The sequence below is a fragment of the Mastigoproctus giganteus genome, chromosome 5 (genome assembly GCF_048544385.1).
Source record: "Mastigoproctus giganteus isolate SK-2022 chromosome 5, ASM4854438v1, whole genome shotgun sequence".
In the NCBI taxonomy this organism is placed as follows: domain Eukaryota; kingdom Metazoa; phylum Arthropoda; class Arachnida; order Uropygi; family Thelyphonidae; genus Mastigoproctus; species Mastigoproctus giganteus.
In genome coordinates, this window is record NC_143579.1 from 108,528,233 (window position 1) to 108,542,681 (window position 14,449).

The 14,449-nt window shown below is 35.8% G+C and overlaps 1 protein-coding gene across 1 annotated transcript in view; it reads left to right on the forward strand.

Moving 5' to 3' along the window:
- eIF2alpha (eukaryotic translation initiation factor 2 subunit alpha) overlaps positions 1–14,449 on the forward strand; it is a 149,559-nt gene that overhangs the window by 110,404 nt on the left and 24,706 nt on the right. Inside the window, exon 6 of the mRNA XM_090373398.1 lies at positions 7,804–7,901. Coding sequence (XP_090229524.1) covers positions 7,804–7,901 — 98 coding nt within the window. The remainder of the gene's footprint in view (positions 1–7,803; positions 7,902–14,449) is intronic.

Consider the following 14,449-nt stretch of genomic DNA (forward strand, 5'->3'; position numbering starts at 1 on the left):
CACCAGTTTGTAAATTAAATGATCATCCCTCATTTGGATTCTTAATATCGTTGCCTATTTGGTGCATTTTATTCCTTACAGGAATGCGCTTTGTAGTAAGTACAAGGATGTTGTATTATTTTTTTCATTTGGCAACAACAACACAAGTGTTACTTTCTTTGGCTATTGTTCCACCATGATTTATTCATTTTATGATGATATCTTTTGAGTTGAATTCCTTGCTACTTCCAAGTGCACATACAGATGTGTTTTTCTTAATTTCTCTTTTTTTTTTTTTTCTTTTTTTTTTCCATTTCCTTTTTTGAAAGTGAAATGCCAATGTAGAATTGTCCATGTATTAGTGTTCTTCCCTTCACCTAAGTTTAAATATTAGTCAGAACTACTCTTAAAACACTTCTCCAGGATTCAGAATATCTGGATATCTTTCAGTAATTCAATTGAGCAAAGTTATCAGTTTATTAATCTTTTTGTTGTTGATGTATGAATCAAATTAGGTGCCTCCGTAGCCAGGTGGGCAGGAGCAGCAGTGCGTAGCACACGCTTCTTGATTAGACGGGGGTTCGAGCCTGTACCCACCAAATACGGAGGATGCAGAAGGGTCAGGGAATGACCACCGCATATTCCCGGAGCAATATGGGCTTAGTTGCTAATGCTCCTAAAAAAAACCAAATAACATATAACATATGATTCAAATTGGTTTTAAACATTTTTTATCTAATGTTGTTCTGATAGAAAGTATCTTTAGCTCTAACACAGACTTATCCAAAGTATTATACCAAAAAAAGATTTCTATTTCTTTGACACCTGTAGGTTTCATGATGCCTTAAAGATCTGATCTGTTTAGTCTAAAGAAGTCTCACTTATGATATGGTGCAATACAACTTCTATTGTGAAAAATTTGGAAAAAATCATATGGGGACTTATCACTGTAATTTTTTATTATTTTGGGTTTAACCTTTTCAAGCCATGCATATGTCTATACATGTTTTTTGCATATGGGCAATGAAGAGTATGTACATATTTATAGATATGTAGATGGATACACATACGTGCATGTGTGCACACAGAGAGTAGAGCCTTGTTAATAAAAACTCAGTTTATACAGAGTTCTCATTTGTACAAAACACGTCATTTTCTGCTAAAGGAAAATTTTTCTACATATTTGTTTAATATGAAATCCAGGTAATATATAATATATTAAAAGTCCATTTTTGTCCCAAGAGAAATAAATTTTGTATGGTTATTAGAAAGCACAGTACAATCCTAATTTATTGAACCCACCTGTGCCTGGAAAATTTCCAAGCCAAGGTTTTATTAAATAGTTAACTAAGTTCCATGCAATTATGAGACCAGTAGAAGTTGTCACAGTCAATTTTTCAGTGTTGATTATGTGAGAGTGGATAGAACAATGGCTTCAGATGATAAGATCCCTTTTTGATGATTGTAGATCATTGTATGGTACTAAGACACTAAAGATGAAAATGTTCTGAGCTTTAGTATCATAAGTTTTACTTTCCGATACCACTAGTTTTAAGCAGCAACTGAATCAAGGCATTATTTATAACCTCAAGTGAGCATAATAGTCTGCATGATGTGAGGTACTTGAACCTTAATGTAGAAAGTGAGGGATGGGGAAGACAATTTGCCCTGACCTATCAGCCATTGTCTGATTTTGGCTTACAAGTGCCAAAGTTCTCCAGAATTAAAATCCAGAAGCTAATGAAATTGAATAAAGAGATGCATTAATAGATATAGATCATATTACATCAAAAAAGAAGTAACTGACTTTTTTTTAAAATTAAGACTTGATTTTTTTAAAATTCAGATTTGAATTTTTTTTAAATTTCATGACAAAGTTTTCAAAATTTCTCAAAGAAACTTGTTTTAGAGAGTGCACCAGTAGTGTGAAATCTCCTATCTTAGGTTAGGGTCTATACAGGTTCAGAAATGCACTCCAGAAAAGGTTAATTTCTAGGTCATCATTAAAATCAAAGTATTTTAGATTTGAAGTGTCTGCTTCACTCCAAAGAATTTCACCCATATTGTTTCAGGATTTTTATTTTCATGATTACTCATTACTGTGCTATAACTTCTATAGTTTCTGGTGATAGTTTCTGTTTGAACTTCCTTTCCATGTGCCTTCACTCACTTATCTTTTCTTGTCATTTACTTGTGCTTCTTCAGCTGAGATCTCCCTCTTCTCATTAGTAGAACTGTTATTTCGATATAAACAGTCCTTTCTCTTTCATGGCTTTTCATATTCTGAGGGATCAGAACTGCCATTGTCATTATTTGATTTCACTGAAATTTGTTTTGATAAATAATGGTTGGAATATGGTTCATCTCTAGAATCATTGGATAAAGCTCATCTAATAATACAGGTAGCCCTCATTTTGTGCTGGTCTAATTTGCACCAATTTGCAATTGCACTGATCACTAACCACAATGCCATTTTTATTTTAGCAATTTTTTTGCAATTTTTTTATAAATTGAAAGTTTAAAATCGTCAGACAAAATTTATCGGCATCATACTGTGCTATGTATCATGCACTGTTCACATGGTTTAGGACAATCTTAGCCAATCAGCAGTTAGTGCATTCGTATCAGAGACGAGAAAGATTCCTGCCCTCAAAAGTAAAAGTAAAGGTGGTAAAGATCCATGCTGTGAAGCATTCAGTTGGTGGTTGTTTACGCTATTTACACATGTTAGAAATTTATTACGCCAAATTTTTTTAATAATTGTGCTATTAATAAATTAAATAATAATAATAGTGATAGCCATGTGCAATTTTTTCCAATTGTGTTACCTTACCTGCATGCATGTATGATTCCTGGACAATTAGAGTATCGATAGCACTATGAATATGCCTCTGGCTATTACTACAACTATGAAGAATGCTAATAAAATGAAACAATCGATGCAAAGTGGTATGTAAACTTCTTGGTGCCCAGAAGCTAACTTGTGTTTTCCGATTGACTCCATTATATAAAGGGTTCCATTTGCGCCTGTCCCCCAGGAACCTAACCCCGACATAAATCAAGGGCTACCTGTATTTGTAAATATATCTATTCATCCTTATATGAAGCCATAGTAAAACTGAGCATTTACAGTAATAAACATCCAGATGCAATAACTAGGAAACATATAAGTATATACAATTATACATAATAAACAATATAGGCTCTTATTTGTACCTTCTGGAAAAAATACTGAATGATCTTTGTTATTACATGTGAGTGAGTGATTGGTTCAATATTTCTGCATTCCATTATTAAAAACAAAATGTAATGTACACAGAGAGTTAAGAGAGTTAGGTTTGAACTATTATGGCCATCCAGGTTGTTTCTCAAAGATGGTTTCTTCCACTCTGAAGGACCAGGGATATCCCCTTACCATACCTGCATGCATGCGCGATTCCTAGACAGTTAGAGTATCAATTTGCTCCTCTTCATTTTGATCTTATCTATAACGGCATGCTCTTTGGGCATTTATCTGGAGGAATTTTGTGCTGTCTCCTTATTTGGGTTGTTGGTGAATTTTTTGTTGTCCCACTGCTTTCTGGTAGACAGGACACCTGGGAACCCTGACTGAGTGGTGATAGTCTCCAAGGCATACTGCCTTACAGTTGGCATATTTGGGTTGCTCCTCTCGGTTTTCTCACCTTTCAAAGGAATGGCCTGTGCCAGCACCAGCACAGCGCCCACATGTGCTGTCCCTTTGGGCACGCATGTGATGTGTGCCCAAAACACTGGCAATGGAAACATTTTATTATGACCACTTACTACTTGGAGCGATGGCTGGTCCAGCTAGTGTAGATCCTTTCTCGTTGCTGAAGGATAGTCCAGACTCTGTGAAATTTCAAAGATAACGTTAATATTTGGTGATCAGCTCTTGTCATCCTCTTCATTACAAATTCCCTGGTGATGTCAATAGAGAAAAAATTCACTAAAATTCTTGTCGCATGTCTTCCATAAGGTGCTTTTGGAATATATTTTTATCTATGTCATAAATGATGATTGAGGGTCCCCTTACTTTAGTGGCCTCAGCTTTCAGACCTAACTTGGCAACCTCTGGATGTTCCTTGATAATTCTGGTATCCTCTTCCATTGCAGCTTTGATGATAAAACCTCCATTGCAGATTTTCCGCATATTGTGTGCCGTGCCTTCACTAACCTCAGACATGGCCCCAGGTTTGCAGACTGTTGCATGGACGGCTTCACCCTATTCCAGGTTAGATTCTGGGGTCGATCTCACAATAACAGATTTTTGTTTGGCAGTTGATTTTGTTTGTCTCTGTTGATTTTCTTTCTGGATTTGTCTTGGCAGGGTTCATCCTCAGGGCCTGCACAAAGGAGAGCTTAGATTGTTGTTGAATAATTTCTTTTCTTTCTCCTTTGATACTAAGTCTAATTTAGCCAGAAGTACCTGGTTCTCCATGTGTGTATCTGTGTTAATTTCTTTTCAAGAATTTGTCCAGCACTCAAGGATTTTTAACCTAGTAGCAGAGGTTACCTGGTTCTCCATGTGTGTATCTGCGTTAATTTCTTTTCGAGAGTTTGTCCAGTGCTCAGGGATTTTTAACCTATTAGCAGAGGTTATTCTGCTAGATTGAGCACTCATTACTTCCTCTAACTGCAATCTTGTTACAGCAGTTTCATCCAGTGTTTTTGGGACATAGATCAATATTGCTGTCATCATCAGTCATTTTATTTGTATTACTTACCTCTTCCTGGGTTTCACCAGAATTGCAATGCTGTGGGGAAGATATCAGGGATCTGGATGACTATCTTCTTTAACCTCCGCTTTGTCATGGGACTCATCTGTGTTCTGGTTCTTCGTCCATGTGTGTGTAGTGTTTAAAGAGAGATTCTGTTATGATTTTTCTGCCTAGTGTGGAAAAAATCATGATGGGGGGGAATCAGATTTAGGGTATTGTAGATTTTGGTCAGTACTTTGACAATAGGGTAACCTATTTTTCCAGATCACTTCAATTGCAGTAGTAAAAGTGGTATTTCCACTTTGTCACAGAAATACACCCATCCCTCATGGCACCACTACACTGTTTCAGGCAGTGGATCAGGGAATAAGGAATAATTGCATCACTTAAGGGGGGAGGTCCAGCTTTGAAATTATTTTAAAAGGGCTTCAAATTTTTCATTTTCCATGCAATCAAGAACATCAGTAATACTTGAAATGAGGTCAAGGAATCAAGCCTCAGTATTATGTGGTATCACCTGAACTGGCATTAGCATTAGTAGCGGCATATGATGCAAGAAAGCAAGCTTATATAGTATCAGCCAAAAAAAAAACCCTTCCCATTTCATTCATCCATTCACTCCAGAAGTTTGTCTAGTTCAGCCTTGAATTTATTTAAGCTGCAACTTCCTCAACAACAGATAGCAGTTTGTTCCAGCAATCAGCTATCTGCTGACTAAAGGCAAATTTCCACACATCTATTCCTCAATTTGAATCTGTGCCCCTCAGGTGCATAATCTGAGCAAGAGGAAGAATCCCATCAGCATTAAGCTTGCTCAAAACATTCAAGGCCTTATACACCTCATTCAGATCACCTCTCGGGTGCCTAGTCTCCAGACGCTGCAATTTGCAGAACTTAAGCCTATCTTGGTAATGGCAATCCTTTTGTTCCACTCACTAATCTCATTGCCCTTCTCTGTACTCATTCTAGTAGCTCAACATCTTTCCTAAAATGAGGTCTCCAGACCTGTATGCAGTACTCAAGGTGTGACCTGACCACTGCCTTATACAAGGCGATAATCACCTTATACCTGCTAGCAAAATTCTTGTATATGTCATTGACAAGATCCTATGAGCTACTTTTGCAGTAGGTGCCTCTGTAGCCAGGTGGGAAGGAGCAGCAATGCGTAGCACACGCTTCTTGATTAGACCGGGGTTCGAGCCTGTCACCACCAAATACGGAGGATGCGGAAAGGTCAGGGAATGACCACCGCATATTCCCGGAGTAATATGGCCTTAGTTGCTAATGCTCCTAAAAACCAAACAACAACAACTTTTGCAGCCTGTCTGCACTACTCAGGAAACTTCATATATGACTGCACAATTAGTCCCAGGTCTTTTTCATTCTCCGCTACCCTGAATGTAGTACTGCACAGTTGGTATGTTACTCTGGGGTTACTGCTACCAATATGCAGTACTTTGGATTTGTCAATGTTAAACCTCAGTTGCCAACTCTCATCCCATCTGCTCAACTTTTCTAGATCTTGTTGCAGTAACATACCGTCCTTACTGTCATTAACAACCCTACCAACCTTCATATCATCCGCAAACTTGGACATGAAGCCTGATATACCTTCATTAATATCATTGATAAATACATAAAACAACAATGGACCCATGTAGAACTGCACTAATAACATTACTCCATGAAGAGCAGTATCCATTGATTACCACTCTGTCTTCTCCCCCTCAACCATCCTTTTATCCATTGTAGCAACTTGCCCTTAATGCCATACTGCCCCAACTTGTACAGTAGTCTTCCATGTGCAACAGTATTAAAAGCTTTCCTAAAGTTCAAGTATATGATAATAAAATTATTTTTTTGCAGCCAATTCCTTTTTGACCACATCATAGTATCCAATCAAATTGTTCAGACAAGACTACCCCTTAACAAACCCATGCTGTATCTGAACTATAACTGCAGTCTTGTCTAGATGATTCTGCAGTGCTTCTTTAATCAGTGGCTCCATTATTTTCCCCGCAGCAGAAGTTAAACTAACAGGTCTGTAATTATTCATGTCACCTTTCAATCCCCCTTGATGAATTGGGGATACATTTGCACATCTCCAGTCTCCCCCTCCATGAGTCCAAGGATGCCTTCATAACCATGGCTAAGGGCCTACTTTCTTCCTTTGCTTTATATTTAATTCCTGGGGTTTCTCAGAGATGCTTAAAGTAGTGGCCACTGCTATTCTTGCAATAGATGAGGATCTCAGATTTGAGTTAACAGCTGAGGATGTCAGTAAATTGCTACCACTGTCAATTTGATCTTGGTAAAGTGCTGACAAAAAAAAGAGGTGCGTGAGGCTTTCTAGCCATTAGAATCTGCCCTGGCACTTGAGCATAATTGTTATCCTAACTTTGAGCACAAATGTGCAATTATTTAATGTTTATCTACTCTCACTACTTGCTGCAGAAAACTCTACAGGCAGAAGAATTCAGCTGCCTAAGACAGTTTCTTTAAGCTGTTTTCTAAATTGCTAACACTTTAGGTCCTAAAGGTCTATGCCCAGCTTTTGCCTTATCTCAATAATTTTAGGCCTTTGAAACACAGCTTAAAAATAAGACAATTACAGAAAAATTAATGACATTTTTTTTTTAATGTTATTTGTAAAGTCAGGTACAATACTGCATTGTACTGTATTTTTGAACATCAGTTTTCTGTTGTACTGTATAGTACTTTAATTGCACTTTGCTGTACTGATGATTTCTGCTTTTTTAATGAACCTTGAGGGGATATAAATTCAAATTGAGAAAGGCAGTTATAGAATAGACGTGCGTAAATGTCTTTAGCCAGCGGGTAGTTGATTGCAGGAACAGACTTCCATCTGTTGTTGTGGAAGTTGAGAGCTTAAATAAATTCAAGGAGGAATTGGACAAACGTGTAGAGGGAATGGATGTGTGAAATGTTGGGGTTATTCAGTTACATTTTTGAGATATAAGGCTTGTGCATAGATATAAGATCCTAATGATAATTTATTTTGTTCCTTTGGGAAAATGGGTTTTAGAATTTCATTTCATTTCCGCTTTTGTTTATAATTGTTTAGATATTGAAGTTTCCTGTTATGGGTATGAGGGCATTGATGCAGTAAAAAATGCATTAAGGGCTGGTATAAATTGTTCAACAGAAGATATGCCAATAAAGGTAAGAAATTTTTGCTCTTACAGTTATTAGTTAATTGAAAAGGTAATTTTCTTTGTGTGCTCATGCTAAAAATATATAAACATGGCCACTTTGTAAATATCATTACACAATAAAATGCTTGCTCATTATTCAGATATATACACGTGGACATGTTTTTGTAAGGGGCGACTCCTGGAACATCAGTTCAACTCAGACTCATTTCTCTGTGAAGAATAGTACTGTAAAAGGGCCAGATATGTGAGTAGTGTAGGTTTGTGTGTATTGTGTTGTTCTGGCCACTTGGCTAGCCATAAGCCGGTGCCGCCCAAAATCCTGACAGCCAGATTCCTGATGGCCAAAATCCTGACAGCAAGATTTCCGATGGCTGAAATCCTGACATACCGATTATATTTTAAAAAACAAAGTTAGTCTATATCTCAGAAACTGGTTTTGCAATAAAAAATGCTTTCATTTAGTCAAAATGGCCACTAAAAACATTAAAATTTTATTTGAACACATGGAACATATACATTGCAGTTGTGCAAACAGCTGCATAATGTTTGCAGCTGTTTGACATAATGTTTTATGTCATTTTAATGAATAAACAACACACTCTTATATATATATATATATATATATATAACCATATAAATAAGAATAAGAGTTAAAATAAAATAATGCCAGCGGTATGGTAAGACAGAGAAAATAATCAAAATTAAACCTAAATCAAACCGGGGAGTAACAAGAGTGAAAAAAAGTTCCATCCATAGTTCATTATTCGTTTATATAATCTGGTTAAGATTACACTGCCAGTAGTGTGGCTTTGCACTGGAGTGCTCGTGGCTGTTATATTTTTTAATTTTCGCTGCATCAGGACCACCGCTGTTCAAATCTTCTGCATTGGCAGTTTGATCTGAGGATCAGATGGTGGGCTGATCTTTCGATCGATTCTCCTTTGCGGCGATCTGTCCAGCGATCGAAATGCAGCGATTCCCTGACCATTATTGGCCTTGTGGTCCTCTGTCGAGATGGGGCATAATGGTTAGTCTATTTTTGGTTTATTTTTGTTTTATTTTATTGCAGTGGTTAACACCTCTGTTGATGATATTTCACATAAATTTGGACCTAGTACCCATCGGGGGGGGGGTACTGCTAAATTTCTATTTAATTGGCTTTCAAAATTCAATGAATTATTATTCTTTCATTTAGATTTTCTAAATTATTTTAGAGAGTTTCTACTGCAATATTTTTACTTTTGTTACCCCCCCCTCCCCCGTTTGATTTAGGTTTAATTTTGATTATTTTCACTCTTGTCATACTACTGGCATTATTTTATTTTAACTCTTATTCTTATTTATATGGTTATATTTCAAGCATCATGTAGAGGAATATGCCTTTTGCTGCCTCTGATGTATGCCGTACTATTTTATTTTATTTTATTATGAAAGATTCCGTTTCTAACTATTTTAAACGCTATTCAAATATATGTATAATTATATATATATATAATTATATATATATATATATATATATATATATATATATATAACCATAAAAATAAACTAGAATAAAAATTAAAAATAATGCCAGCAGCATGTCAAGACAAGAACGAAAATAGTTAAAATTAAACATAACGATCAAACCTACAGGGAGGGAAGAGAGGGGTAACAAGAATAAAAATATTGCAGCAGAAACTCTCTAAGATAATTTAGAACATCTAAATGTAAGGATAATTAAATAGAAATTTAACGGCGCCCCCTCTCACGGGCACTAGGTCCAAATTTATGTGAAATATCACCAACAGAGATGTAAACCATTACAATAAAATAAAACAAAAAACAGACTGACCATTACACCCCATAATTTGGACGGGCACCAGGTCCAAAAATAAATTTGGACCTGGCGCCTGTCAGAGGGGGTGCCGTTAAATTTCTATTTAATTGGCTTTCGAATTTTAATTAATTACTATTTTATTATCCTTACATTTAGATGTTCTAAATTATCTTAGAGAGTTTCTGCTGCAATATTTTTATTCTTGTTACCCCTCTCTTCCCTCCCTGTAGGTTTAATCATTATGTTTAATTTTAACTATTTTTGCTCTTGTCTTGCCATGCTGCTGGCATTATTTTTAATTTTTATTCTGGTTATATTTCAAGCATCATATAGAGGAATATGCTTTTTATTTTATTTTTATTATGAAAGATTCAGTTTCCAACTATTTTAAACGTTATTCAAATATATGTACACACACACACACGTGCCGGTTATAGTGATCACTGGTTATTAGAATCAGCCGCACAATAGAATCAAATTTCGAAGAACCGATCCAAATCAATAGAGTGCACTACACTTTCATCGTTTATTAGAATCACATTTTCGCTTATAAGAATCAATTTCGAACGCCTCTGTGATATTTTGCTAAAGCACATTTCTAGAAGCCACAACAATAAAAACAATTTACAGTTTCTGGTTTATTGGGCTTTTCTGTTAATGCAATTCTGTTATTACAATAAACGAGTAGTTAGTAAACTCGATCTTATTGCATTTGCGATAATACTGATAGCTGGAATTCTGTGTTTTCATGTTATTATGGTGAAATGTGTTTCCCCTTCGCTGAAATTTGCTCTTCATTTCTATATCTAAACTTCATCTCACTTGCGTGTCATATTAGGTCCAATTTGTGTGCGCCATGTGCTTTGTTATTGACGCTTATCTTTTTTACTGTGTTTTAAATTTTACTACCAAAAAAAATGTCATTGAAATTTGAGTTTAAAAGATAAGTTATGAATTATAGAAACGTAGGCAAATATGTCTCCAAGGGAAGTGGCAGTAAAATTTGGAGTGCCTCAGTCATCTTTATCAAAATTGTTAAAATCACGCCACACATTAAACACTAATGTGATTAGTGAAACCAGAAAAAGGAAGCGTGAAAGGAAATGCCAGATAGTAGATGAAGCTCTGTTCGTATGGTTCAAACAGACCAGCTCATTTAATGCGCCAATCATTTGTAGCATTCTTCTTCAAAAAGCTAATGGTTTTGCTGAAAAAGTACACAAAAAGTTTAAGGCGACGGACGGATGGCTGACAAGATGGAAGGAGAGGCATGATATTGTTTATAAAAAACTTCACGGAGAAAAACAGAATTCTGATGGTTCTTCAGCTGACCACTTGGTTGAAAACCTCTTGGGAAACTGAAGTACTTATAATCCTGAAGACATTTTTAATACAGATGAAACAGGGTTGTACTACAGGGCTACCCCAGACCACTGCATGATTTTTAAAAATTCCTCTGTGTCTGCAGGAAAGAAGATCAAGGACAGGATTACAGTTATTTTAACATGCAACATGATGAGAACAATCAAGATGAAGCTGTTAGTTATCAGCAAGAGTAAATCGCCTGATTGTTTAAGGAGTAAAACAGCTGCCTGTTGAATATGCCAATAATACCAATTCTTGGATGATAGCTTCTTTATCTGAAGATCATCTTCGTAAATGGAATTTGAAATTGGATAAGAAAAACAAAAAAATTGCATTGTTTTTGGACAACTGCCCAGCTCATCCAAAGTTGACTTTCAAAAACATTGAATTAGTTTTTCTGCCTTCAAATACCACATCACTGATTCAACCTCTCGACCAGGGAATAATAAAAACCTTTTAAAAAAGACCTTTTATAGATCAGATATGGGGCAAAGAATCATCCAGTCTATAGAGAAGATTTGGGAACATTATCCGATATCGGAAAGCAGATAACTGTTCTAGATGCACTTCATATGACAATGAGTGCCTGGAATGAAGTTTCCGAAACCTGCATTAGCAACTGTTTTAAAAAATGTAGATTAATTATTCATGATGGGCAACTAAGTCACGATACTGATCACATTGAAAAGCCTGAAGACATGAGTGAACAGGAGTTTAATGATTGGGTAGACATAGATGGTGATGTACAAGTTACTACAGCTTTAACAGACGAAGAAATTGCCCAGTCTGTTACTGATATTTTCACCGAGGAGGAGGAGGAAAATGAAGATGAACTCGAACGAATTCCAGTTACAAAATGGCAAACTCATGAAGCTATAGCCGTCCTGAGGAGAGGGTTGGAAGAAACTGGCGCAAGTGATCATGAATATAGACTGTTATATAATATTGAAAAATCTATAAATAGACTTTGTAGTGATAATTTAAAGCAATCTAAAATAAGTGACTATTTTAAATTTTATCATATTACAAAGTGTAATGTTTAATTAATATGTATATTAATTAAGCTATGTACTAAGTATAAATTATTTTTATTTTATTCGAAACATAAAAATTGGAATATTCTTCCGATTTTTACGTATCATTTAATTGGTAATAAACCTTTGGTAATAAAGTGTAAATTTGTGCTTTATATCTTTATTTTTATAGCCTCTGGATGCCTCCGTAGCCAGGTGGGTAGGAGCAGCAGTGGGTAGCACACGCTTCTTGATTAGACCAGGGTTCGAGCCCGTGAGCCACCAAATATGGAGGATGCGGAAAGGTCAGGAAATGACCACCGCATATCTCCGGAGCAATATGGCCTTAGTTGCTAATGTTCCTAAAAACCAAATAACAAACAAACAAACTTTTGTGGTTATTCAAAAATCATGTACTCATGTACGACCACATTCCATACCAGGGACTCCAATACAGACCCATGTGGATATCTCTTCATTACCTGAATAAACCTCTAAAAAAAGCTACCATATAGATGATTGTGCATTTCAGTCTGCCTTATTAAGGCTAACTAGAATCCCCTCCCACCATAAGGAGTCAAAAGCCTCTTCAAAGTCTACAAAAATAGCCAATTCATACTTTGCTGCTGAATCCTTTATATGGGAAACAAAGTCCACAAGGGCATCCTCACAAGATCGTTCAGCTAGGAATTCATACTGTTGCAAGGAAATCACATTTTTTCCCATTGGAAGAATAGTAGTACGTAACATCATAAGATGTTCCAGAACTTTTCCCAAGTTAGCCAACAAAGCAATGGGGCAATATGACTTAGGTTTCCCAGGCCAGTTTATTAGGTTTTTTGATCAGTTTCAACAGCGCAATCTTCCATTCTTTGGGAAACATTCCATTCAATAAACACTTGTATAATTTGAACTAAACATATGAAAAAATTTCAAAAATTTTTAATATGAATATATTTTCTATTGTGTTTATTCTTAGACATTTATTTATTACTGTTTGCTTTAGAGCAATTATTAATTCTTCTAATGTGAATAAATCAGATTGATTTCTGGATAGCATAATTCCTATTAGATGTTAACAGTTTGTTAACTATAACTTCAATAGAATGAGTCCATCCTGTAGTTAATATCACCACTGAGAACTGTTCCAAATGATTCCATAGGATATATAATTTATCACGAGAAATATTGTAAAGCAGACTCCAGGGTCCGCATTACTTGCAGTCACCTTAGTATATGTATTTTTAGCTGACAAGTATTCATTATATAACCGGTCCATTTCATCAGTTGGTCAATGTCTATGCCATTGTTACTTCAGTTCACATTCTTCCTTATCACTGCAAGTTCATTATTCCATCAGCAGGTTTTTGTTATTACAAGCTTCTTTCTTGCTAACTTGTATGGCACCTTCAATAAAATGCTGGCTATCTGATAGACTAACTCTACAGTAGGGATTAACTCAGCTGCATTCCAATTATATGTTAATTAATCTGCTTGAATTGATGTTTCAAAGGAAAGCCAGTCAATATTTTTAATACAAAATATGATGACTCTGGTGTTCTGTTTTCATCATGATTACCAAGAATGGTATCACCGATGTTATAAGTTATAACCCTATGAATAGATATCTGCAGTATACAGGTGTAATTTGACAGTAATTAATTTATAAGCCTTGGTTGAGCAGATAGCCAGCTAAGCTTTGAAAAGTGAATATGGATATGGACAATGAAGAGCCATTATCATTCATTGCTTGTTGATAGGTGTTATGGCTGGAAATACAAAATGCTGCAGCTATTGGGTGTGGCTGCTGGTTTGTTTATTAGACTTAATTTTTACAAGGATACTTAATACTTACAAGACAGCATATAACGGTTGGTTGTCCATATACTGTCAAGGTTGCACACATCTGTTTGGTTGTTAGTAACTTCATGATACAACTGCAGTAATCATGGTGTGCCATTTCTTATGGCAGAAGGTTGTGTGTGTGTGTGTTCATCTGTAGTGTGTGCATTCAAGGGCTGCAGAACATTAACCCCTTGCAGCCCAGTTCTATCAGTCAACAAAACGACTAGTTGAAATGTAATGTTCAAAAATTATTTATTGTCTGGTTTTTATGAGCTAATACATAAAATAGTATGAGAAAACAGTTTAAAAGCTCTAATGCAATATTTTTTCCTGGAAGAAAATATTCACAGAACCTTCTGTCTGGATAATTGACAATGTTTTTTTCCTTTGGAGGCCCCTACTTTGAATACCTTGTTTGTCCTTTTGTGTGTGGGCAGAGATGCAACATCCCAAATTTTTGCTTTGGTCTCTTCTTGCTAAACACATTCTTGAAAAATTTAACTCTGTCTGTTC